Raw genomic sequence first — 27,186 nt, forward strand, 5'->3', positions numbered from 1 at the left:
TCAGGGTCTTCTCCAGTGAGTGCTCCCTTCTCATTTGGTGGCCAAAGTATTTGAGCTTCAGCTTCAGTATCTGGCCTTCCAGGGCACAATCAGGGTTGATTTCTTTTAAGAACATAAGAACATAAGAGACGCCAATGTTGGATCAGGCCAAAGGCCCATCCAGTCCAACACTCTGTGTCACACAGTGGCCAGAAATACCAGTGCCATCAGGAGGTCCAGCAGTGGGGCCAGGACATTAGAAGCCCTCCCACTGTTGACCCCCCCCCCAAGCACCAAGAAGACAGAGCATCACTTGCCCCAGAGCCCCTAGCTATACCTTGTGGCTAATAGCCACTGATGGACCTCTGCTCCATATGCTTATCTAATTCCCTTTTGAAGCCGTCCATGCTTGTAGCACCCACCACTTCCTGTGGCAGTGAATTCCATGTGTTAATCACTCTTTGGGTGAAGAAGTACTTCCTTTTATCCGTTCTAACCCGACCGCTCTGCAGTTTCATGGAGTGCCCACGAGTTCTTGTATTGTGAGAAAGGGAGAAAAGTACCTCTTTCTTTACCTGCTCTTTCCCATGCATAATCTTATAAACCTCGATCATGTCACCCCTCAGTCGTCTTTTCTCCAAGCTAAAGAGCCCTAAGCGCTTTAACCTTTCCTCATAGGGAAAGTGTTCCAACCCTTTTATCATTCGAGTTGCCCTTTTCTGCACTTTTTCCAAAGCTATAATATCCTTTTTAAGGTGTGGTGCCCAGAACTGCACACAGTATTCCAAATGAGGTCTCACCATTGATTTATATAGGGGCATTATGATATTGGCTGATCTGTTTTCAATACCCTTCCTAATAATCCCCAGCATAGCATTGGCCTTCTTTATTGCAGTCACACACTGTCTCGACATTTTCAGTGAGTTATCCACTACAACTCCAAGATCTCTCTCTTGCTCAGTCTCTGCCAGTTCAGACCCCATCAATGTGTATTTATATTTAGGATTTTTGGCTCCAATGTGCATCACCTTGCACTTGGCCACATTGAACCCCATTTGCCATGTTGACGCCCACTTGCCCATCTTTGACAGATCCCTTTGGAGTGCCTCACAATCCTCACTGGTTTTCACCACCTTGAACAACTTTGTATCATCCGCAAATTTAGCCACTTCACTGCTTACTCCCATCTCCAAATCATTAATGAACAAGTTAAAAAGCAGTGGACCAAGTACTGATCCCTGCGGTACCCCACTGCTTACCACCCTCCACTGAGAAAATTGCCCACCTACACTCACTCTCTGTTTTCTATGAACTAGCCAGTTTTTGATCCATAAAAGGACTTGTCCTTCTATCCCATGATTTTTGAGCTTACTTAGGAGCCTTTGATGAGGAACTTTATCAAAAGCTTTCTGGAAGTCAAGGTAAACAATATCTATTGGATCCCCCTTGTCCACATGTTTGTTCACCCCCTCAAAGAACATTAACAGGTTAGTGAGACAAGATCTTCCCTTACAGAACCCATGCTGAGTCTGCCTCAATAGGTTTTGTTCATCTATGTGCCTACTAATTCTTTCCTTAATAATGGTTTCCACCAATTTACCCGGTATCGACGTCAGACTGACTGGCCTGTAATTTCCCGGATCTCCTCTGGAACCCTTTTTAAAGATGGGAGTGACATTAGCTACCTTCCAATCCTCAGGAATGGAGGCAGATTTTAAGGAAAGATTACATATCTTTGTCAGGAGATCCACAAGTTCACATTTGAGTTCTTTCAGAACTCTCGGATGTATGCCATCTGGGCCTGGTGATTTATCAGTTTTTGTCTATCAGTTTTAGGACCTCCTGTCTTGTCACCTCAATCTGACTCAGGTCTTTCAACACCCCTCCCGAAATCAGCGGTTCTGGAGTGGGCAAGCACTTCTCATCTTCCACAGTGAAGACGGAGGCAAAAAATGCATTTAGCTTCTCAGCCATTTCCCTATCATCCTTCAGTACTCCTTTTACCCCTTGGTCATCCAAGGGCCCCACTGCCTCCCTGGCTGGTTTCCTGTTTCTAATAACTACCTTCCGGCCTGCAATTCAGCATCTTAACCACTGAGCCACCGCAGCCTCCTACTACTACTACAAGAGCGGTAGATGAGCTGTAATTCTGGGGGGTCGGGGTCCCCAGGTCCCACCTGGAGGCTGGCATCCCTAAATCTGACAAAAATCAGGCTATCCTGGTGGGGGGTGGCAGAGAGAAAGTGCAGAGAGAGAGAGCGATTGCATCTGATAACCCTTTGCCCTTCAATCGTTCACAGATGAAAACAGGAGCTGCCTGACGCACATCTGGAAAACTGGGTTGTATTCAAGCGTCTCCAGAATCTCTTATTGGTTTAATTTTCATCTCTCCCCCCCCCCCCCCTTTCCCCTTTTTTTCTGACTTCTTGGGCGCCCCCGGCCGCCTGTATCGCGCGTCTGCCTCTTTCTTCCTACCCGCATCAAGCCTTCCAATATTTAATTTAAAAAAATCATCCCAGCAGCTAAGCGGGAAAGCAGGATCCGCCAGGCCTGTGTTGGATGGAGGTCAGCTTCACTGCAACACCTCGCAATTAAAAGGGGTCTGTTTTGTTCACTTTTTTTACTTTGCTTCCTACGATTTCTACACCTCTTGGCCCTCATGTGGAGTTGCTCGATTGCAACCGGAAGTGGTGCTTGTATGAAACGGTTTTCTTTAAAATCCCCTTTGGAATCTTTCCCAACGAGCGAGCGCCGGATGCGTGCGCAATCCATGGAAACCTGGAGGAAAGGAAGCGGAAGCAGCCAGGCAGATGCAGTTGCAAACTGAGGCGGGAGAGGAATGGGTTAGTGGATCAGACAGTAATAATTGATGATAGAGCGAAGTCGATCCACGCGGTTTAATTAAGCAATGTATCCGAAAGTTATTTTTAATTAAACCAAAGGAAAATCTGTACGAGAATGAAAAGTGTATAGAAAGTACAAGTTGAAAAACCTGTAGATTTTCGACTGACTTTTAGTATTTATATATTTATTAATTCCTTACTTTTCTCCCCGATAAGAGACCCAAAGTGAGGTACAACGTTATTCTCCTTCCGTTTTATCCACACAACCACCCTGTGAGGTAGGTCAGGCTGCAAAAAAGACTGTTCCAAAGTTACCCAGTGAACTTTAATGGCGGAGTGCAATTTGAACCAGGATCTCCGAAGTTTTACTGACACTATGATCGCCATGCCATGTTTCCCAGGTAGTTTACAAAAATGAAAACAATATGCAAATAAATGCAACTAAAAATAAAGCCAGCGTCTTAAAGCCACCACTGTAGTTTAAACAATAGTAGCCATTCTTTGGTATTAAATAACTGCCCACAGGAGCCTAAAAATGTAATTAATGTAGTGTATTTAATATCCCCCAATAATTAAGAGAACCTAAAACTACTAATCAGCATTTTTTTAAAAAGTTAATCAAAGCCACTGAAGCACCATTAGTTGGCATCAAGCTTTGGTAGGGGAGGCAACCTCCAGGCAACAGGTAGAGGTGGAGAGCTCCCAGAATTACACCAATCTGCAGGTGACAGATCAGAAAATGGCTGCCTTGAAGGGTGGACTGGATGGCATTATGCCTTACTGAGGTTCTTCCCCTCCTCAGATCCCCAGGCACCACCCCCCATCCTCCAGGAACTAAGCTTTGGGGAGAGAGTTTCATAGGTGCCACTACTGAAATGGCCTTGTCTCTTCTGGCCACCTCTAGAGTTGCTAGCCAGTAGCTGGCAACCAGCGGGAGTCTAAGAGGGTGGGGACATGGGGGGTTGCAGTCAGTGCGGTATTACATCACTTCCGGGGGAAACCTCTCTAGGAATTGCCTGAAACAAAAACATACAAGAGTTTCCAACAATTCCTAGAGAGGCATGAAGTATGGTTGCCAAGTCCCTCCTGGCAACCAATGGGGGGGGGCCTTACTAGAAGAAAGAGAAATGCCCAGGCCATGTCACTGGCATTGCACGGAAAGTGACATCATTGTGCCAGCGACTTCATGGCAATGGTCTGGTATTTGGACCAAAACTTCATGGTAAAATGGGCTTCTACCATAGAATTTTTGCCTGAATACCAGAGCCATGCCCAGAAGTTGCTGGCATGATGATATCACTTCCTGTGTGGTGCCAGCAACTGGCCCGGGTAGGGTTGTCAGGTCTTACCCCTCTGCCGGCAGGGGGCTCCTGGCTTGCTCCCAGGATCTTCACCATAGAGTTTTTAGCTGTGTGCTAGAGCATCCTCCGCGTGACGTGCCTGGTGAAATGATGTCACTTGCCGGGCATGTTGGGTGTGGTGGAGCTCCCCCAAACTGCCAGCTGGCTGGCAGCGGATTGGGGCCCCAAAATCGAAAAACCCACCCCCTTCAAGGGGTTGGCAACCCTTAGGCCTTCCTCTTTCTGTTGAAGTTCCCCCGTGCTGGCCAGTTGATTGGCGTCTGGGGGGCAGGGCCTGGCTGTGGGGTCCCCCGCCTCCACGGGGGGTGGGTCTGGCAAACCTTGCATTCAGTGATGTCGTTTCCGGGTTTTCCGTGGAAGTGACATGGCGCCATTGGGCTGATGGCAGCTTTTTTTACTTTACTTTTCTCTTGCTGGTCCACAGAGTCCACAGAGTGGCAGGGGTTGCTGGTGGAAGGTCTCCCAGCGTAGTCACCTCAGACAGTGGGCATCTCCGTTTGTGGGCAGGGCGGAGCCAGTGGGGCCTTCAGATACATGAGTATTCCCAAGAGCCATGGTGAGGCTAGAGGACCGGACCAATGAGCCGGGCTCAGTGCCCAGCTCTGCCGTGGACAGTTCCTGGGCAGTCTTGAGCCAGTCACTTACTCTCAGCCTGACCTACCTCGTGACCAGTGTTCCCTCTAAGATGAGTTAGTGTGAGCCAGCTCACAGGTTTTCAGCCCCCAGCTCACACATTATTGCCTTCGCTCAGGAAGGAGGGCTCCAGAGCAAACTAATTTATGCAGCAGCCAAATCGCTCGCTCACAACTTTCATGCCAGTTGCTCACAAAGTAGGATTTTTGCTCACAAGATTCCACAGCTTAGAGGGAACATTGCTCATGACCCGACTTTAATGGCAGGGAGCAAATATATACCCAGGACGCTGCCCAAGACTGGCAAGTCATCCAAGAGAATAAATCCTCACCGTGGTGCAAACTAATCAAACCAGACCATCAAAGGGCCCAATATTTAACCAAGGTCTCATATAGCAAATTATGTTCTGCACTAGCTTCAATCCGCTTCCAGTCAATGCAGTCAGCAATGCTTGAAGGCTGCTATACCAACACACCTGCTGCCCAGCATTTCTGCCCATGTGGAGGCTCAGTGCCAGAGGACCTGTGCCACTACCTGTTATTTTGCCCACTCTATCAATCCCCTAGGAAGAAATTTCTAGGCCCAGTTTTGGCCACCCTCGGCACTAGAACAGAAACAGAAAAGCGTGTAGTCTTACTAGCAGACGTAGAGGCCGAGATTTCACACAAGGTGGCCCTCTTTGCCCTCGCTGCAGAGAAAATTCGGAAAAAATTAGTAGCAGCACCAGAGCTCGATTATTAACGGAGACCAGGATGGAAGAGTTGGAATTATTGAGATGTTTTATTGTGTATTAAATTAGCTTTTTATTTTTCTGGTTTTAGTAGTTTATATCTTGTTCGGTCATTGCAATGGCCTGTAGCTAAAGGCAATAAAAACTGAACCTAACCTACAGTTTCTACTAATTTGCGTGGGGAGAGGATAAAATGCAAGAAGGAACAAAGTGACTTTGGGTGTCCGACGGGAGAAGAGCAGGGTGTAAATAAGTAAAAACCAGCAGCACTTTAAACTGGATCCAGAAAAAACCTGGCAGCCTCCAAAGAGCTCGACGTACTTGCTCTGGTCTATCCTTGGGTCTTGCCCCCCCTGAGGCTATTCCGTCATATTGCTACACTTTAAAGATCCCAAGACAACGCAGAGCGTTCACCTTGGCGAGACTTAACTCCTTCCCCTCTAAGGTGCTCTCTGGTCGTTTCTTGGGACTTCCATTTTCGGAACGTGTTTGCGACTGTGGACAAGAGATGATAGAAACTATAGATCATATAATGCTTTTTTGTCCTAAGTGGAATAAGGAAAGAGAGAGATACATCATTCCCGTTATGAGAAAAGAAAAGCTTCCCCTCCTTCCTTGGGTAGTTTCAGTGCTATTGTCTGATAACTTCCCTGACAATCAAACCACGGCTATAGACCCCACGGTGATTTATTTATTTAGAATATCTCTATGTTGCCTCTTCAGAGTTTTTATGAACTGAGATCCAGGCAGCTCTTAAACAAGTGATTTCGTTTTTTCAGCTCATAACAACACAAGACAAAAATGCATAGAACCAGGCTGACTTATATACAATTTGAACCGGGGTAACCACACCCAACAGACAGCTAACAACCAATAGGAATACTCGGCTTGGAACCTATGAGATTGGTTCCCGCCGAAAACATAGGCTTCTGTGATTGGTTAGTTCTTCAATCCAACACTGCTTGGTTTTAATGGAGCTTATGCTTAAGCTAAACATTGCTTTATTCACTTAAGACATAACAAGAGTCCTACTTGATTTCCCACGACTGGCCTCAGATCAGCCCTGTGGCCAGCTCCTTCTTCACGATCTGACCCAACTGTGGATTGCAGACTTTTTAAAGACCACCACCACCACCCCCATCACAATTTCTATCCGGTTCTTTCTCCAAGGAGCGACACAGTTCTCTCCCCTGATTTATCCTCACAAATTTTTGCTGTTTTAAAATTGTTTTTAAGTGTATTATATTGTATTAATACTGCTGGAACCCGCCCTGAGCCTGGTTGCGGGGAGGGTGGAAGACAAGACCAATCAAGCAAACAAACAAACAAACAAACAACCCTGGGAGGTTATGTTAGGCTGAAAGGGACTGTGTGGCCTAAGGTCATCCAGTGAGCTTTGTCAATGAACCATGATTTGAATCCAGGTCTGTCTAGCTGAAATCCACTACACTAACCACTACTGTGGTGTTCTTAGAGGCTTTAGACTTCAGTATCTGCTGGGACAGGAAACAAGCAGAAGCCAGGAGTTTTGGGCCTGGCCTAGACTGCTTTGCTGACTGAGTGAGGCCACAGTTGTTATGGCAGTTCAAGTTCCACAATAAACCTTGTTCTGAATGTCGACTGTATTTAGTTGCATAACACCCCACATCAACTTCCTAAAACTCTTCCCAAGTGTGGTTGCCAGTTGTCAGGAAACTGGCCTATCTCTAGCTGGTTCTTGTCCTTTCCAAAATGTTGGTTCAGGCTTTTGGGCCTAGTAAGCTACAAAAGGCCCCTCTCTGGAAAGTGAAGGTCATGATGACTTGCAGTCCAGACTGAGGGATGAGTTGGGCACAGGTGCAAGTGAGATCATGGGCGCTTCAAGGCCAGAGAGCAGGAGGGAGTTTTGCAGTCGCATTCTATCTCATTAGCGGAAGGAACCCTGGGCGGGGGCGGGGGCTTGTTTGACTTGGGCACAGGCCACCTGCAGAGGTACATTGTCAGGTGTCTTAGCAACCCACCTGACTGGTGTTGTACACCAGCTGCAGGCAGGCTGCATTCTAGTTTGTACCTTTGGGTCATCCTTTTGACTAGGTTGGGCCTTGTGTGGCCGGAATACTGTAGCACGGTGAAAGGGGCCTAAGCCCAAGCAAAGACCACCGGATCAACAGGAGGAGAAGAAACTTTAATGGCACCAGGTTCAGTCAGCGAAGAACGCTTTAAACAGACTGAACCCAGAGCAACGCAGGCTGTAGGCTTTTATACAGCAACAAAGTTACACGTCACATCTTACATCATAAGTGGAATTTCCCACTAACTAGGCTTATTTTTCCAGCCCAAAACAATCAAGCTTGCTTCTGCCCCTATTGGCTGGAATGCGACCAGCAACTATCCCCTTATATGGTCAAAGAGTCATTTGAATAATAAATGCCTGCTTCAATACCTGCCTCTTGGATTTTGGACTTTGCAACCTTACCTGGACTCAGTGCTCCGGTTTAGTCAGCTAACATCTGCATCTTAGATTAGCTATTTAGAAATAATTATTTTCTTCCTCACCTTAGGTAAAGGTAAAGGTTTCCCTTGCTCAAAAGCCAGTCTAGGGTTGTGGTCTCATCTCCGTTTCCAAGCCAAAGAGCCATCGCTGTCCAAAGACTTCCCCGTGGTCACTGAAGTGGTACCTGTTTATCTACTTGCAATTTCTTGCTTTTGAACCGCTAGGCTGGCAGGAGCTGGGGCCAGAGACGGGAGCTCACTCCGTCTTGTGGCACTCGGGTCTCAAACTGCTGAGCTGCCGGCCTTCCAGTCTGCAACTCAGTGTCTCAGTGACCTTCCAGTCAGCAGTTCAGCGTCTTAACCACTTGAGCCACCACAGCCCCTTGCTGGAAAGCCAGTCGAATCCGACTCATCTCCGGTGGTGCTCATCTCCGTTTCCAAGCCAAAGAGCCATCGCTGTCCAAAGACTTCCCCGTGGTCACTGAAGTGGTACCTGTTTATCTACTTTCAATTTCTTGCTTTCGAACTGCTAGGCTGGCAGGAGCTGGGGCCTGAGACGGGAGCTCACTCCGTCATGCAGCACTCAGGTCTTGAACTGCTGAGCTGCCGGCCTTCCGGTCTGCAACTCAGTGTCTTAACCTCTGAGCCACCTCACCTTACCCTGCTCTTATATTTGTACACGTTTGCACATTTTTTAAAATGGTGGTGGAAAGTGCCGTCAAATCACAGCTGACCTGCCTGGCCCCTGGTGGGGTTTTCAAGGCAAGAGACATCCAGAGGTGGTTTGCCATCGCCTGCCTCTGCGTCACGACCCCGGTATTCCTTGGTGGCCTCCCATCCAAATACTAGCCAGGGCCGACCCTGCTTAGCATCCAAGATTGGACGAGATCGGACTAGCCTGGGCTATCGAGGTCAGGGCTTTCTTTTAATAAACCTTATTAACTATACTTCTGTGGTGTCATTGAGGTCTTGGGGCTTCAGTCTAAACCTAGCACCTTGGCCTGTTTTGGCAGCAGCTAGCAAAGTCATTGTTTTTGGAACCCAACTTGCAAGGGTCCTACCTGGCAGGGCTGACTTCTTGATTAACATCCGAAAGGGTTAGAGACCTGATCTCTCGGCTGACGGGTTCACCAGATGGGCTGGGGGTGAGTGACTCATTACCCTGGGCACCCCAGTCTTGCGTGTTTTGTTTTGCTCTGGCCTGTCCCTACCCCGTGACACCAACCTCCAGGCGGGGCAAGGAGTTCTTCTGGGCTTACAACCAAGGCTCCCTCTAAGCTGTGTAGTCTTGTGAGCAAAAATTCTACTTTGTGACCTATTGGCATTAAAGTTGTGAGCGAGCGATTTGCCTGCTGCATAAATTAGTTTGCTCTGGAGCCATCCTTCCTGGGCTAAGACAAAAAGGTGTGAGCCAGAGGCTAAAAACTGAGCTAGCTCACACTAACTCATCTTAGAGGGAACACTGCTTACAACTGATCCCAGACTACAGAGATCAGTTCCCCTGGAGGAAATGGATGCTTTGGAAAGTGGAGTGTGGCCTTGTGCTCCACCAATGTCCCTCCTCTTCCCAAATCCCACCCTCTCCAGATTCTACCCCCAAAATTTCTGGGAATTTCCCAATCAGAAGTTGCCAACCCTGTGTATGCAGTCACTCTAGTCTAAACCCACTGAAAGCACTGTGAGTGAATGAGTAATGGTCCTTTTAAAAAAACAAAACACCCCTTCTGTTGCAAACTCACCTGCTGTCCTTCGTCAAGCCGCCGCCTCAGTTCCCACCTCTGCAAGATGAAGATAACAATAACGGCCTACATTACAGAGCTGTTGTAAGATTAATGATGTGTATGAAGTGCCCTCACCTGGATAGCCCAGGCAAGCCCAATCTCGTCAGATCTCGGAAGCTAAGCAGGGCCAACCCTGGCAAGTAGTTGGGTGGGAGACCACCAGAGAATACCAGGGTTGGGAGGCCGGAGTCAGGTAATACCAAAAGCCACCTCTCTGAAATATCCAAGCCCCACTAGGGGTTGCCAGAAGTCACCACGACTTCCAGGCTTGCAAGCACACACACACACACACACACACACACAAATACCCCCCAAAAAAGAATCCACAATGTGTGTGAAGTGCTCTCACTGCTCGTAAACATGCTTAAGTGCGAATCAACACGGCCACTCCAAAGGGCAATCTAGAACCTACATGTATTTGTCACCCACAAATAAGCCGTAGAATGTGGGGAAGGGTGAGGAGATGCTCTTAGCTTGAGCCTGTAGTGCCCTCCCAGTGAAGCAGTGAGACTCTCACCACTGACATCTCTTGCCAAAGCCCATTTGTCTGGGCTGCCTCTGAACCACACGCAGCACAAGCCACAATGGACCCTGCAAGGTGCCAACCAGTTGATGGTACTAATTACGTATTCGGGCATGTTAACTCACCGGGAGTTTGCTGTACCCATTCCTGCGTTCCTTAGTCCTTCTCAAATGGTATATTGTTTGGAGACAAACCACACTTTCTTCCGGAAAAGCAACAGAACCATTAAAGAGTTTGTTAGGCAGATAAAGAAGCCCTGCTGAAGGCACACTGCTCCAGGTTTTAAAGGCCACATGTACGATTGGGCTGAACTCCTTGCACACAGCTCCCACATGGGAATTCTCTCTTGATCTGGCAGGTGATTCATGTCGACAGCTTGATTTATTTCAGTCTGGTTGAGACACTTCCTCTCCCGACCCCCTTTCCATGCTCTGGGTGCTGAAGAAAGACATATGAATGGGTGGGGGGGGGCAACACTCTCCAATTATTTATTATTTCTGAAGCATGACAGGCAAGAAGGAGCAAGCCCCAAACTCTGCCCCGCAGAAGGAAAGCACATCCGAGAAGCAGGGGCAGAAGTTCTGTATGTGTTGCAACTTCAGACAGATTTGAGTCCTTAAACGCCAGCCAGATGGCCAGGAATGCGTCCCAGATGGCTTGGAGACGGCGTAAATCTTTTGCTGAGGATTCTCTCAGCTTTGCTTCCTTGGTGAAAATAAAAAATAGATGTGCACTTTGTGCTATTTCTGTGGGACCCACAAATACAACCATTTTGTAACAGAAGGTTATCAAATAATTGTGCTTAACTTCTGTCCTGTCTTTCTCGGGGGGAGGGGGAGGGGGGTGGACTCATGCCAGGTAACATCAACCCAAAACCGTATGGAGGCTGACAGAGGGCCTTTTATCTCACTGTTTGTTCAGCATATAGTTCACAAGGCCTCCTCAGTGGGCACTGCGGAAGAGAGGCTAGTAGTAGTTTCAGTGGTAGCTTTTGATGGCTACTGGCTAGTAGCACCTGCATATACCCAGGCTATTCAGATGGGGCCCGGGGTGAAACAGTTTGCAGCTGAAAGACTGGCTTTGCATTCTGAAGGAGGTGCAGGGTAGAGGAGGGGGCTCGGAAGAGAAGCCATAGGCTTTTTTTTAGACCAGCCCCATGCTACGTATTAGGGGCTGCGGTGGCTCAGAGGCTAAGATGCTGAGTTGCAGACCGGAAGGTCGGTAGCCTGGCCGTTTGAGACCCGAGTGCCACGTGACGGAGTGAGCTCCCGTCTCCGGCCCCAGAGCCTGCCAGCCTAGCAGTTTGAAAGCAATAAATTGCAAGTAGATAATTAGGTGCCACTTCGGTGGGAAGGTAACAGCGTTCCGTGCGCCTCGGCGTTTAGTCATGCCGGCCCCGTGACCATGGAGAAGTCTTCGGACAGCGTTGGCTCTTCGGCTTGGGAACGGAGATGAGCACCACCTCCTAGAGTTGGATTTGACTGGCTTTCGAGCAAGGGAAACCTTTACCTTTACTATGCTACATATTAGTAGAAGAGAAGGGTAATATGAAGAACACTGTTAAATCTCCTGTGCTTCCCCACACACACACAGCTAAAAGAGCAGCCACCTGAGGTCTTTTTAGCCAGGGCTGCCAAGGACTGATCCTTCTCCATGAACCCTGCAGCCACTGAGGAGGGGCCGTGGCTCAGTGGCAGAGCGTCAGCTTTACGTGCAGAAGGTCCCTGGTTCAATTCCTGGAGTCATGAATTCAGAGGGTCAGTTGGGAGGTGACGTGAAAGACCTTTCTCCACTGGAGACCCTGGAGAGCTGCTGCTAGTCAGAGGAGAGGAGGGTGACCTTGACGGCCCACGGAGCTGAGTCTGTAGAAAGCAACTTAGTGTGAGTTCATGGGACCATCAGCCTTACACTGGATCAGACCAATGGTGGTCAGTAAAACAAAAATGACAGAGACCCCATAAGCCTCAAGTGTGTTTTCTCATCCAGAGGAAGCAGAACGCGGGTTCCTGGGGGGGGGGGGAATGATATTTTTGGCTTTTTGTTACTGTCCATGGGGTTTTCTTGGCAAAGATCCTGGAGTGGCTGGCCATTTCCTTCTCTGAGCACCAAAGAATAGATGCTTTCGAATTATGATGCTGGAGAAGACTCTCGAGAGCCCCTTGGACTGCAAGAAGTTTGAATCAGTCAATCCTAAAGGAAATCAACCCTGACTGTTCCCTGGAAGGCCAGATACTGAAGCTGAAGCTCAAATACTTTGGCCACCAAGTGATAAGGGAACACTCAATGGAGAAGACCCTGGAGGTTGGGAAAGACTGAAGGTCAAAGAAGAAGGGGACGGCAAAGGATGAGAGGGTTAGAGAGTGTTATCGAGGCAACGAACATGAAATTGAGCATACTCCGGAGGACGGTGGAAGACCGGAGGGCCTGGCGTGATCTGGTCCATGGGGTCGCGAAGAGTCAGACTCAACTGTGCGACTGAACAACAACAACGTTTTCAGAGCCAGCAGGGCACTCTGAACATGTACCCATCCCTCTCCAGGGTCAAGATCCAAGAAGTTTCGCTCACAGGTGTTGGGAAAGCCCTCCACACACACACACACCCCAGATCTAGGGGAGCGTCATGTGTTCCTACTGAGCTCTATTCCTTGACAGTTGCCAGCGCTTCCAGATGTATCCACCAGATGGCATCATTCTCAACACTTCACAGGCATCTTAAAACGAGTGTTTTTCTCTCCTCCACCTTTGATTTATGGGTCAGAACACCTGCACCAAGGTTATTGCTCCAAGTAAACAGCCTTCTCATACCTATGATGTTTCCAGGAATCCTTGTCTAAAAGAGATGTCCCAAGAATACCAATTGGCTGGCCTTAGCGATTCATCTCATTCTCTCCCATTACAGATGGGTCAACGAGAACAACTCATTCTGAACGGAAGCAGAACTTTTGACTGCAGTACAGCTATTGCAATCCACCTCTCCCTCCCTGGTGTGGGATCATATCAGTTTGGTGAAGTGATTAAGTGCGCAGACTCTAATCTGGGAGAACCAGGTTTGATTCCCCACTCCTCCACTTGCAGCTCCACTTGCAGCTGCTGGACCTTGGCCAAGCCATAGTTCTGATAAGAGCTGTCCTGGAAAAAGAGCAGTTTCTGTCAGAGCTCTCTCAGCCCCACCTACCTCACAGGGTGTCTGTTGTGGGGAGGGGAAGGGAAAGGGATTTGTAAGCCGCTCTGAGACTCCTTTGGGTAGTGAAGGGTGGGGTATAAATCCAATCTCTTCTTCTTCTATCATATCATACCATAACTGGCCAAATCTGAAGATACTTAAATCTGGTTAGTAGAGATATGAACAGGCAAGACTGATCTTTCTAGAAATCTGAAAAAAAATCTCTTTGCAGAAACATATGAAATCTTTAAAAAGTACATTGGAGAGGTTTAAAAAACACAAAAATGATAAAACGAGCACCTGTAGCTTTAAGCAATGGATTCCCTCAGTGGCTGTTGCTAGGCAACCACAGTATGCCAGGCTAGGTTTCTGTGAGTAAAAAGCAGGGGGAGAGGGCCTGGTTCTTTCCAGGCCTGTTTTGGCTTTTGAGGGAAGACTCATTGGGGTCAGGCCTGAGTCCTAGGGTTGCCAGCTCCAGGTTGAGACATTCCTGGAGATTTTGTGGTGTAGTCTGAGAAGGGCAGGGTTTGGGGATGGGAGACGCCTCTGCCAAATATAATGCCATGGAGTTCACCCTCCAAAGCAGTCATTTTGTCCAGGGGGACAGATCTCTGTCAGCCGGAGTTTAGTTGTAACAAGAGGTGGGACCCACGATACTCGGGGGGGTGGAGTATTCCCCACAGCTCCCGGCCTGCAGAAGCAAGAGGCAGCAGGTGAGCTCAGCCTTCTCCCTCCCCCCCCCTCCCCAGCAGCGGCGGCGGCGAGGCCTGCCAGCCTAGCTTTCTCCTTCCCTCCTCCCTTCCTGGCGGCGGCGAGGCCGGCCCGCCAAGCTTTCTCCTTTTTCTCCTCCCTCCAGTGGCGATGGCGGTGAGGCCGGCCCGCCCGCCCATCTTTCTCCCTCCCCCCCTTCCCCGCAGCGGCCGCAAGGCAACGTTCTAATCTCTCACCGTTGATGTCTGGAGTTAGATCCCTGCGAGAGGCCATTTTAAAAGGTATTGGGGAGAATTCAACCCTCCCTGAAGGGATTTTTTTACTTTTTAGATTTTTCTGCACACTTAGGAAGGCCCATGACTATGTGGGAAAAGCTGTTGGGGGAGAGTGAGCCCTCTGTTGGCAGAAATAACTATCCGCACAGGGTGGGCAACTTGGCTATTAGATATATAGATTCTGGGAGATCTCCAGGTCCCACCTGGAGGCTGGCAACTCTAGGCCTGGAAGTAACCCCCGGGCGACTTGATATCATCCAACCTGCATGACTGAAGTAGGCCTTGCTGCTGTTCAGTAGCAGCCACCCTATGAAAGCCAGTGTGTTGTAGAAGTTAGAACTTCAGAGTAGGGCCTGGAGACCCTGGTTCCGATCACCAGTCTGTCATGGAAGCTCACTCTGTGAGCCCATCACAGACTTTCAGCCTAACCTACCTCACAGGACTGTTGTGAGAATACAGAGATGGAGAGAATTATGTAAGCTACTTTGTTCCCCACTGTCGAGAAAGGTGGGGTATGAATGAAGTAAATAAATAATACCTATAGCTGGAGATGGGAGGCAGATAAATGGTTAAGTTGTTGAACAGCTGAGTAGGAGAGTACAAGGCAGGGAACATGGAGAGGACAGGGGGGTTGCCAGGAGGAGGGAAAGAGGAAATAGTGTGGGGAGAGGGATACAGAGGAAAGTGAGGAGCACCCCGCAAGTTCTTGTGGCTTCCCTGCCACGCAACTGGGCATAGTGCAGCAGGCGTCACCACACAACTGAGCCATAGTTTTCCCAAGGAAGAGGCTGCGGGAGGCAGGGGAGCTCAACAAGAGGGGAGCAGTTGGCTGTTGGGTGTGGAGGAGAGAAGGAAGAAGGCAAAGGAGAGAGGCTAAAGGGGCTTTCAGGGAAGGGAAAGACAAGATAGTGAGAAAGGGGAAACGACAAGCCCCCTGAAAGTATTTGCAAGTCCCACACTTGTAGTGTTCTAGATCTCAAACAGTAATAATTCCATAATAAACTGCTCTGTGCCTAATTGGCTTAAGCTGGAAATGTTGAAAGATTATAGATCTTTTTTTCCTTCCTTTCGCTGAACTATCCCGATAAAATATCTGCCCATCTTTTATTAATGCCTCTAGTGTCCAATCCATAATCTTTAAAAATCCGATTATTACCTCCTCTCCATCCCAAAAAAAACCCCCTGCCTTTCAGTGGTTAATTATAAAAGGAAAGTACAAGTCAAAGGTGATGTGTTCTGGTGTGTGTTCGGGTGGGGGGGTGGCTCTGCAACTTACCTGGCTGCTTCTTGCTCTGACTGAGGGCTGCTGGGAGCAGGGGGTGGGGCTTGTTGCATGTGCCCGCCCCCTGGGCTCTTTACTGCCGGAGCTCCACTCCTGTGCGCTCCTGCAGGAAATGACCCCTGGTCTAATCTATTAGAAAGGAAATGTAAGAGACAGCTGGGAAATAGCAAGGCACAACACACACACACACCCAATGCTTGGTTCCAGCCGCAGTGGAGAGCTCTCTTCTCTAAGAAATATTTGTATTGAATTTTAATGGGGCGTTTGTGTGCGTGTTTCCTATGAGCCAAATTGGTAGCTAGTTTTAGTTGGAAAGTGTGATTAAAAAATAAAAATCATGTAAGGTCCTTTTTGGGGTAGTGATTTCCCTTGGACAAATTGGGCAAGGCTGATTCATCTGATGTTCAAAAAGCCCTCTGAAAGCACCCAGCTGCAGCCGGGCTGTTTTTCACCTTCAGCCTCTCCAAAACACCTGAACGCGCTTCGTGATCTGTCGGCTGCAAGGCCACGGAATCAAGGCTGTGGCACAAAAGAAGAAAGCCCTTCCGTGTGGCTGCGTGAGCCCGAAGAAGAAGAAAACCACAAAGCCTTAAGAGAGTACAACATGACTTTATTATATGAATTACTATTAAACATCTTTAAGAAAAAAATCATGTATGGAAATAAATTCTAAAATAGCAACACACACAAACGTCACAGAAGAGTCTCTTTTTTATGTCTCCTTTTTAAAAACCTTTTTTGTTTTCGTTATTTTTTTTAGAGAAAGCAATACAAACGTTACTGAGGATTGTACATTGTTCGATAGGAGAAACACAACTTGATTTTTCGTGAGCCCATCTTGGCTGCTCTTGAACCCGTTTTTTTTTGTGTGTGTGTGTGTCTTATTTTTTAAAAAAGGATCCGCAGGAACCCTCCCCACCTGCCTCTGGGCGATACCCCACAGGACAGATTGGCCAAGATGTCTGATGGGTTCAGACTGCAGGCAGTGCCCGTCCCCAGCTGCTCTCCCGACTTCCCTTCTAGCTGCCCTTGTGGCCAAGTTCTCACAGGGGGCGGAGTCAAGAACTGTCCTTCCCCCCCATGGGCTGGGCTCCTGGCACGGGGTGGGGTGGGGGAGAGCTTCTCTTCCTAAGCTCAGTGAGGCCGAAAAGAAGACGACCCTCTGGGGAGCAATGTTCCCTCTAAGCTGTGGGGTCCTATGAGCAAAATATCTACTTTGTGAGCTCCTGGCATTAAAGCTGTGATTGAGCGATTTGGCTGCTGCATGAATTAGTTTGCTCTGGAGCCATATCCTTCCTGAGCGAAGACAAAAATGTGTGAGCTGGAGGCTAAGAAACTGTGAGCTAGCTCACACTCACTCAGCTTAGAGGGAACACTTCTGGGGAGCCACCGTGCCACCTGCCGGCTAGCCTGTCCGCTTGGGGGGAGGTGGGGCCTCGGAGGATGATGGCTATCCAGGAACTTGGGAAGCCAGTCTACATCGCGGCCAGTTGATGCAGTCTTTTTACTACCACACAATGAATTCCCATTTCCCTTGAATTTCACTGAAAACAGGCGACCGTATTCACTTGCGTCAAGGGGGGGCTGCCCGCCTGCATCTTTTTAGTGTGTGCTTGGGGTGGGGGGGAGTGACACCTATGGATTCTGCAAAGGGGACAGGTGCCCCGATATGTCCTCCCCCCTCCCCGGATTTCCACAAAGCCCCCCTTCCCCTTCCCGGCCAGGCGCCTTTTAGTCAACTTGCCCTTTCTCTGCAGGGGCGCAGGCAGTGGAATGCCTTACTGGCTCCTCTACGCATCTTTCTGCATTCATGGAGAGTTTTAACGGGTTCAGCCCGCAAGCAGCCTCCAAGCCGGGGATGTTCAAACAAGCGGATCCGCGGCGGCTCTGGACGAGGACAGAGGAACAGCCGGGTGCTTATTCAAACTAGAAACTAATGGAGGGGGAAGGGGGGGGACCAAAGCAAGCCCTTCTTGTTCTATGGCTGGGTTTGTTTTCTCGCAGCGAGCCGCCAGCTCGGCCCTTAGCAACGAGCAGATGCTGGCTCTGGAACCAGGTGGAGACGGAGGCAGGGAGGCTCGATCCAGAGGGCCTGTTTGTCTCTGCCAGGCTGACTCGCTCTTTCAGAAGCAAACTGTTGGTGCCTGGCGGCCTCTCTGGTCTGGCATTTCTTTCTTTAAGCCGTACTGTTGAACCTCCCTTTGCAAACAGCCCAGTCACCTGGCTCTTAAGCGGACACAGGGTGGCCGAGTCGGAGAAGCTAAACTTTGCTGGGTGACGTCATTGCCTCGGAGAGAGCAAACCAATTTCATTCAGGGCTCTTGTTCTGTTTTGTTTCCTTTTGTTTGCTAAGCCCCCACCCCACCCCACCCCCACATCCTCTCCGAAGCCACTGTTGGTACACATCTTAAAACCTGCCCTGTCAAATGGAGAGAAGAAGTGCCTGTTTAAAACTGAACATTCCTTGGCAAGTGCAGACATGAAACTTCACACCTCTGGCAGTTCAAAGGGGACCGTCACCACCCAGCTCTTGAGATCTGCATTAGGAGGCCAGGGTCTAAAGATCCATTTAAAAAAAAAGAAGAAGAAGGTGGCTTGAAAACAAACTCTTCAAGAGTCAATTGGTTGTTTTGAAGAATTCAGATGCCCATCGTCTCCTAGTGGCATTTTTAAGACTGAAGAATAGACATTTTAGGCCCCTATCTGGGAGGAAGCATGTAAGCACCCCAGACTTCCAAAATGAAGTGAACTTCAAGCTTGCCCACCTATGTAGAGAAGGTGCTGACCTAAATGTCTGCAGACCACCCGAGCAGTTTGCAGTGGATCAACAGCAAATGCATCCCCCCCCCTCCATTCAAATCCAGAGAGAAGGGAATGACCTCTTTCACCCCCTGCACCACCATCCCAACTCCAAACCTCTGCTCACTTCTGGTCACCCAAACCGGAAAAAGGATCCTGTAAGATGCAGACAAGGGTAAACCAGAATAATCAGGGGATTGGTGCGCCTTCCCTACAAAGAAAGAGAACATGACAGAGGCTTATAAAATTAGGTGTGGTATGGCGGAAGCGGAGAAAGGGAGAAGTTATGTTCTTATTTCCCACCATAGAAGAACTTGTGGGCACTCAGTGAAATCCATGAGCAGTAGGCTTAGAAAAGAGGAAAGGAAGTACACCTTCACCCAAAGAGTAAGGAACACGGGGAATTCACTGCTGCAGGAAGGGGTGGTGCTACAAGAAGTGTTCCCTCTACGCTGAGTTAGTGTGAGCTAGCTCACAGTTTTTTAGCCTCTGGCTCACACATTTTTGTCTTAACTCAGGAAGGAGGGCTCCAGAGCAAACTAATTCATGCAGTATCCAAATAGCTCGCTCACAACTTTAATGCCAGTGGCTCACAAAGTAGAATTTTTGCTCACAAATCTCCTCAGCTTAGAGGGAGCATTGCCTACAAGCATAGACGGCTTCAAGAGGGGATTGGGCACACATATGGTGCAGAGGTCCATCAGTGGCTACGAGCCACAAGGTATAGATGTCTGGGGCAGTGATGCTCTGTATTCTTGATGCCTGGGGGGCAACAGGGGGAGGGCGTCTGGAGTTCTGGCCCCACGGGTGGACCTCCTGACGGCACCTGGGTTTTGGCCACTGTGTGACACAGAGTGTCGGACTGGATGGGCCATTGGCTGGATCCAGCATGGCTTCTCTTATGTTCTTAACTTTTCCTCCCCCTCCCAGGAGTACCTGAACTTGAGGACACCAAATGAAGCTGACGGGAAGCAGATTCAGGACCAACAGTCCCTCTAATTCCCACCCCCCACTAAGCAGAGAAGTTCACATCTGACTGGAAGTGGCTGTTCAGGGTCTCAGGCAGACAACAAACTTTCCCAGCACCTACATGAGATTTAACTGGTGACGCCAAGGACTGAAATGGAACGTTCCTCATACACCCAGGTGTTGGCCCTCCCATAATTCAGTGTTCCTTATGTAGATCACCACAGCAAATAAAATAGCCACCACCAGGATGCCATAACAGTCAAGAGGTGTCCTGCCCTCCAAAACAAACCAGATGCTGAAGAACCAACCCCGTGTCCCTCTGCAAGGCCTTCAGTCTAAAAATTCCTTCACATGTGGCTTCATCCCACGTTTCTGAGGTAGTGCTTGAAACTCTGGCAACTTCCACGGGCCAAGCCAACTGTGCGGGCTCTTTGCGCCCAACTGCCACCTAACGCCTTTACCTCAACATCTTGTGACAAAACCATAAGGAACCCCCCCCCCCAACACTGAAGTAGCTTACAAGGAGAGAAGACAAATTATAACCCCTCATACAAATTCTATTTTTCATGTTTTTAGTGATGTAGGAATACAAAATTAGAAGACGGGTCACCTGAGTACAATGGGGAGAATGCGTTTTTAGTACTGTGGATAATTCTTTAAAGTTCGCCTTTTAAACTCAAGGGCCGAAGCCAAAGATTGAGCTGTTGTGGCATTTTTTCTGGCTGAAGTGTGGGATGAGCAGAAACACATTTCCAAAGAGAAATGCATTTTCATTATTCTGATTATGACAACGAGATCTTGATTTGGGCTTACTCCTATTAGCAGCAACAATGATAACAAAACAATTTGGCAAAATTCTGAGGCCACGCTATACCAGGATGAAAGTCACCACGCGTCTGCAAAAAGAGATATGTTTTCAAAAATGCTAGCCCCCAAACCACCAACAGTATAATGCTTTTTCATCATAATATCTCAACAGCATCGTGCAACACAGAAATACGGAGGTCTGACCCGTCCAACTTCACAAACTCCAAATCCATTCTCCAGCAGCAAAGATTTCCATGGAAAAATTCAGATCAGCTGTTAATTTAATCACTCTTTTTGGCTGGATTCCTCAGATAAGGAATGGGTTGGGTAACCCGTTCGTAAGAAAGCACTGTGCCTGACACTGTAATGCTTGTACTTTGGAAGACGTCCTATAACTTCAGGGCAGGGATGAAGTACCAGCCCAGAAAAGCATCTTCCTTCTTGACCTACTTCCAACGCTCACCTTGTTGTTTCTTTTCCAATTTGCTGATCAAAGCCCAGTTAAGGACCTAGGAAACAAGAAGTGAGGAGCAACAGTTAAAAACCGACTACACCCATTTTATCGGCAATATCGGTAATTCGGCTTCAAAGGGAACCTTGGCACACAAACGAGGAGGAGGAGTTCATCAATTAAAATTCCGTGTCAGAAAGGACTCCACAGCACATGAGTATATGCAGTACAATGACGTGTTTGTGCCATCAGTTTTGCAAGGTCTAAGCCAGCAGCTTTGGATATTCTTTTAGAGCACTTATGGCGATCAGAAAGGAGCAAGATATCGAAGTAGAATAGTATGAGTTGGATTCTGTGACCTTCCTTCCCCTAAAGGGGATCCTCTCGCTCTCTTCCAGTAAGTCTTCTTTCAACAGAACAAAGTTTGAGTCCAGGGGCACCTTTGAGACTAACAAAGTTTCGTGCTTGCACACGAAAGCTTATACCCGGAATTCAACTTTGTTAGTCTCAAAGGTGCCCCTGGACTCAAACTTTGTTCTGTTGCTTCAGACCAGCACGGAGACCTGCCTGATTCTTTCAACAAAGAAAGACTTCCTCCAAAGGAGAATGACTTCTTCTGATGCAGAAAAGCCTCCTCCGTTGTAGGAAAACTGAATGCGAGTCGCAAAATCCAACCCAATCCAGGGTAAATTTCCCATCCTTTGAATGCAAAGCGCCTGCCTCCCCCCTCCTCCTGCAATCCATTGATCTTCACAAAATGCTGCTCCTGGGGGAGGATAAGGAGCCCTGAAGGGGGAGGTGGGAGAAGATTTCCCTTTGTGGAATATCCACTCTGGACCTGAGCCCACGTGTGGAGGTGCCGGAACAAGAGCAGGGGTCGCTGAGGTCACCTGCACAAGTGGCCACTCACCTTACTGTGCTTCTCTGGATGCCTCTGCTTCCACATCTAACTGTCGTCTTCTTCCCTGGATGTCTTCATCTGAAATGCAAAAACAGGTCAGTCAGGATCCCGAAACGGGCAAAGACACAGCCACCCCGCTTGCCAACTACGTGTTGTCCATGCCAAGAGTTCCTCCCACAGACATGGGCCCACAGGAGTGGGGGGGAGGGGAATATAAGCAGGGTCATATAGATACATTGGCTCAGTCTGTGAGAGTTGAATTGCATGGCAAGCTCCTAAGTTATTCAGGATTCGACATTCATTCTCCTTGCCCCATAAAAGGTGATCCGTTCTGTCATGTATTAGATAAGCATATGGAGCAGAGGTCCATCAGTGGCTATTAGTCACAAGGAATAGAGAGAGACTCTCAGTCTGGGGCAAGGGATGCTCTGTCTTGTTGGTGCTTGGGAAGGGGGGGGCAACAGTGGGAGGGCTTCTAGTGTCCTGGCCCCACTGCTGGACCTCCTGATGGCACCTGGTATTTTTGGCCACTGTGTGACACCAAGTGTTGGGCTGGATGGGCCATTGGCCTGATCCAACATTGGCTTCTCTTATGTTCTCTTATGTATAAGTAACCTTCAGACAAACTCTCGTAGCGTAGCTTAACCTGGTCATAGAGCACAATCAGGGAGCACTGTTCACATGGGTTTTGTATAATAGAGCAACAATAATAAGAAGAAATTGCTGTAAGGTTCACAAATCACAATGAATAGATAATAACAACTTGTACAAAAATGACGCTTGATGATGTTTATAATTTCTATGTTTTCAGAACACAGGACGTCAAATACGGAAGGTGAGCAATACGAACATCTCGAGTGGTTGTTCGTTTCGAGACAACTCTTATTCAACCAAAATTCAGTTCTCTGGTTGTCTTATTGTGTTTAGCTGTGATATCAATCTTATCCAACATCCGTTTCAAAAGCACATGGGCTAACAAGTTTTAACAGCACAAAGGCTAACAAATTTTAAATTTGGATAATAGAGGCCACGGGTGAGCATGCACGCAGCATCTGACAAAGACCAGCAGGAAGGACTGGTTTGAGTTCGTTGAGAACCCTCCTCCAATCATCTTCCTCTCCTTTTTTCTTTTTGCCTTCTGCCTGCATTTTTGCAACCTCTCCTCAACCTCCTGCCCCCCTTTCCTGGCTTTGCGCCTCTTGCTGTCACTGGCCGATCTGCTTTGACATCACAATGGGCCTGAACCAGCACCCAGCTCCTCTGGCTGTCCCTGAATTGCCTTGCACTGATGTCACAGAGGGGACAGGACAGTCTAGGGATAACGGGGAACTGGAAAGTTGAGAATTTGAATTTTGTCTCCCTCGCAGCCTCTGTGTGAGTGTAGTGGAACTCTTCATGCCTCCCCGAACTTTCAGTGCAATGCTGAAAATGACCGTTCTTCTAAACGCGTACAAAAGGCAATTCCTTCCCCACTGGCAAGTAAAACCACACCGCTTTCACCTATCTAAAGTTGGAAGGGGGGTTTCAGTGCCTCTTTTTCTAGGAATCAATCACTAAATGCTTCCCCACCTAGAGACCTTTAATCTACTTTAGGGCAAGGGAGACTGTTTTCGAGATTTCAGAACGAGAGGCCTGCTGCTGTTCACTGTCACCGAATGAATTCACAGTCCACCAGTCATGTGAGCTTTAATCAATTAAACCTGCTTAAATGTGCATATGGATAATACAGTACTTTTGAAGAACAGAACACCCTTTCTTTAGTTTTGGGTGGCACATGAATACATCTCCGCAGAAACCGCAAATTTAAGAGGCCTTCTATGCCGTGAGGGCACTTGCCTCCTGCATCTTTTTCTTTGCAAGTGCTTGTATAATAATAATAATAATAATAATGATGATGATGATGAAGAAGAAGAAGAAAAGGAAGAAGAAGAAGAAAAGGAAGAAGAAGAAGAAAAGGAAGAAGAAGAAGAAAAGGAAGAAGAAGAAGAAAAGGAAGAAGAAGAAGAAGTTTTATTAAAGTACATTGCCTGATTGATTGGGGGTACTTTCTTGTTGCCCTGACCTGGAGGGCCCAGGCCACCCCAGGCTCATCAGATTTCAGAAGCTCAGCAGAGTCAGCAGCCCTGGTTAGTCCTTGGAGGGGAGACCCCCGAGGAAGTCCAGGGTGGCTACTACGCAGAGGCAGGCGAGGGCCAACCACTTCTGTCCATCTGCCCCAATCCGGATGGCCCAGGAGGCTAGCCCGACCTCGTCGATCCTGGCTGCTGAGTAGGGCCTGCCTACTATTTGGGTGGGAGGCCACCCAGGAGGGCCAGGGTCCCTCTAAGCTGTGGAGTCTTGTGAGCAAAAATTCTACTTTGTGAGCTACTGGCATTAAAGTTGTGAGTGGGAGATTTGGCTACAGTGTAAATCAGTTTGCTCTGGAGCCCTCCTTCCTGAGCTAAGGCGAAAATGTGTGAGCCGGAGGCTAAAAAACTGTGAGCTAGCTCACAATAACTCAGCTTAGAGGGAACACTGGTCATGCTGCAGGGGCAGGCCATGGCAACCCACCCTCTGAACGTCTCTTGCCTTGAAAACCCCTCCAGGGGACACCATAGGTCAGCGGTGACTTGACAGCGCCTTCCTCCTCCTCCACCCCCACCTCCCTTTTTGGTAACCCAGTGGGTTCCAGTCAAATAAGCTGCCCTACTGACTAAAGAGTTGCACCCCCAATCCAACACACACCAGCGTGCCACAGGAGTAGCTGGAACCCAGCCCAAAAGAAGAGAGCGCCCCCCCCCCAACCAAGCCAACCTCTTACCGCAGGAATGTCCTTCAACGTCATCAAGGAGATTCGCCGTCGAGGCCGCCGTCCCCATCCTGCACTTGCAGATAAGGAGCAAACTTAACCGACGGTCTCATCGAGCCCCCCCCCCCCCGGGGGGAACCCACACTGCTGGTTTTTAGCAGCCAGAGCTCAGCCCTGGACCAGGCGAAAGGCCCCCCCGTGAGGCGCATGCCGAGTGAGTGCCATTCCCTCAGCAGCCTCCTCCGGGCGAGGCCTCACCTAGGCCAGTTGGGTCATGGCCTTTCTCTGCAACAGGTTCATCCCTCTGGAATGACCGGCCAGCCGTCACCTGCCGCATTCAGGAAGGGGTGCGAGACTTTACTTACAAAGGAGGAAGAGTTGTTATTAGGTCTGTGGAGGACATGTATAGATTTAAAGGGGACAATTTAGATGACTTTGGTGAATTATAAAAAACTGCACAATGGAAGTTCAGCTGTTGTCATAGAATGTTAATGGACTAAATTCACCGAATAAGAGGAATAGAGTCAAATGTTGGATACAAAAACAAAAATGCAACGTGATATGCTTGCAAGAAACTCACATCAAACGGCAAAATGAAAAGCTTTTAGTAAATAAATCTTTTGGAGAAGAATTTTACTCTCTAGCTGTAAATAAGAAAAAAGGAGTAGTGACTTATGTTAAGACAGAATTGCAACCGAAAGAAATTTTCAAAGACTCTGAAGGAAGATATGTTGGGGTAGAGATCTTAGAACATCAGAAGAAAATACTGGTAGTAAATGTATACGCACCCAATGGAGCAAAAGAAAATTTCTTCAAAGACTTGCTAAATTAACTGCAACAACAAACTTATGAACAAGTGATTTTGGCTGGAGATTACAATGGAACAGTTGAAGTTATGGATAGACAACCGCAAAAGGGACACGGACACAGTGGCAAATTGCCAAAGACTTTTTTTGATTTAGTACAACAAGAGAAATTGGAAGATGTATGGAGAAAATGGAACCCCACTAAAAAGGACTACACTTTCTATTCCAATAGGCACAATTCTTTTTCCAGGATTGACATGATATGGATGTCAGGTGAACTAGCAATTAATACCCGCAAAATTGAAATTCTGCCTAAAGTCATTTCAGACCACAGTCCACTGATATGGAGTATGAAACAGAGCAATAAACAATACTTATGGAGAATAAATGAAGACCTGCTAGACAGGAAAGAAACGGTGGATTTATTAAAAGAAGAAAGGCATGCAAAACTTGAGTCTTCTGTCTTCAGTCTTCGAGTTCTTCTTCGGTGCATATTAGGACCACATCAATGATTGGCTTGGTGAAAGTCTTAGTCGGCCAGGGGCGGCTCTGTGGGCCATCGCGTGTGATGACATGGACTTCAATCTTGCGGACCAGTCTATCCTCGCCAGGCAAGGCTCGATCTACAAGACCTATGGGCCACGAGTTGTGGGGTGCATCTTTCTCCCACAGCAGTATGATATCTCCTTCCTGCAGGTTAGCCTTGTCCATTTCCCACTTGCGTCGGCTTTGTAAAATCGGAAGATACTCTTGCTTCCAACGCTTCCAGAATGTGTTCGTGAGAAGTTGCACTTGCCTCCATTGTTGTTTGAACATGTCTTTCGCCACAAAGGTCCCTTGAGGTGCTGGCCATTCGCCTGTCTTTAGTGTCAGCAACGTTGCTGGTGTCAGGATGGTTGGGTTCTCAGGATCTGAAGACACTGGAACCAGAGGTCTGATATTGATGATGGCAGAGACTTCTGCTAGGAGAGTAGACAATGTCTCATGTGTGAGGGAAGGTGTTCTTGCCAACATGGAATCTAGGATCCTGTGTGCAAAGCCTATCATGCCACGCTCCTCCCATATGTGAGGCGTGAGGAGGATTGAATATCCATGTACAATTCTGGCTGAGCGTGGGATCAAAGTTGGTGCTTCTGTTTATTCTCAGCTCCCTGCATGCTCCTACGAAGTTTGTGCCATGTCTGACCTGAGTACCTTGACAGGACCACGTATGGCAAGAAATCTCCTAAGGGCATTTATGAAGCTTGAGGTATCCATGGACTCGATCACCTCAATGTGGACAGCTCGGATACTCAGGCACGTGAAGAGCACGGCTCAACACTTGCTGTTGGCCTGCCCTCCCCTAGTTTTGCGTGTCACCACACTCCAGGGGCCAAACACTTCAAGGCCTATGTTGGTAAAGGGGGGCTCTGTACTGAGATGGTCTGGTGGTAGATCGGCTATTTTCTGCTGCTGATAGAGCCCCTTGAGTTTACAACACTGTATACATCTCTGAAGTGCCGCAGCAATGCATCTCTTCGATTCGATGATCCACAGGCCTGCTGCCGTGATGGCTTCTTCTGTGAGATGCTGTCCTTGGTGACGAACCCTTTCATGGTAGTGTTGCACCAGCAAGAGGGTGATGTGCTGCCGAGCTGGGAGAATGATTGATCACTCCTGGTGCCACATCAGCCATATTCAAGCGTCCCCCTACTCGGAGTAGTCCATCGTCATCAAGGAAGGGGCTCAACCTAAAGAGGGGGCTGGTCTTTGGTGCTGTTCTCTCTTTTTTGAGACACTTGAACTCCTGTAAATAAGACTCACATTGCACACTGCGTAGGATTAGCTTCTCTGCCCAACGCTGTTCCTCTAGTCGGGTCAGCTCAGTTTTTCAGTGATACAAATAGTGGATGATGCGTGCTATTCCTAGGAC

General features: G+C 48.3%; 2 protein-coding genes across 2 annotated transcripts in view; both read right to left on the reverse strand.

Annotated features, from left to right (window-relative positions):
- The window catches only part of MRPS23 (mitochondrial ribosomal protein S23), a 21,360-nt gene extending 10,774 nt beyond the window's left edge, over nt 1–10,586 (reverse strand). The window contains exon 1 of the mRNA XM_015421937.1: nt 10,448–10,586. Coding sequence (XP_015277423.1) covers nt 10,448–10,467 — 20 coding nt within the window. The 5' untranslated portion in view covers nt 10,468–10,586. The remainder of the gene's footprint in view (nt 1–10,447) is intronic.
- Nucleotides 10,587–19,425: 8,839 nt separating this feature from the next.
- The window catches only part of CUEDC1 (CUE domain containing 1), a 35,784-nt gene continuing 28,023 nt past the window's right edge, over nt 19,426–27,186 (reverse strand). Inside the window, exons 8-10 of the mRNA XM_015421916.1 lie at nt 24,481–24,539; nt 21,690–21,758; nt 19,426–20,837 (exon numbers count right to left, since the gene is read on the reverse strand). Of these exons, the coding sequence (XP_015277402.1) occupies nt 21,691–21,758; nt 24,481–24,539 (127 nt within the window). The 3' untranslated portion in view covers nt 19,426–20,837; nt 21,690. The remainder of the gene's footprint in view (nt 20,838–21,689; nt 21,759–24,480; nt 24,540–27,186) is intronic.

This window comes from Gekko japonicus, unplaced genomic scaffold (genome assembly GCF_001447785.1).
Source record: "Gekko japonicus isolate JY-2015 unplaced genomic scaffold, Gekko_japonicus_V1.1 scaffold43, whole genome shotgun sequence".
NCBI classification, from domain to species: domain Eukaryota; kingdom Metazoa; phylum Chordata; class Lepidosauria; order Squamata; family Gekkonidae; genus Gekko; species Gekko japonicus.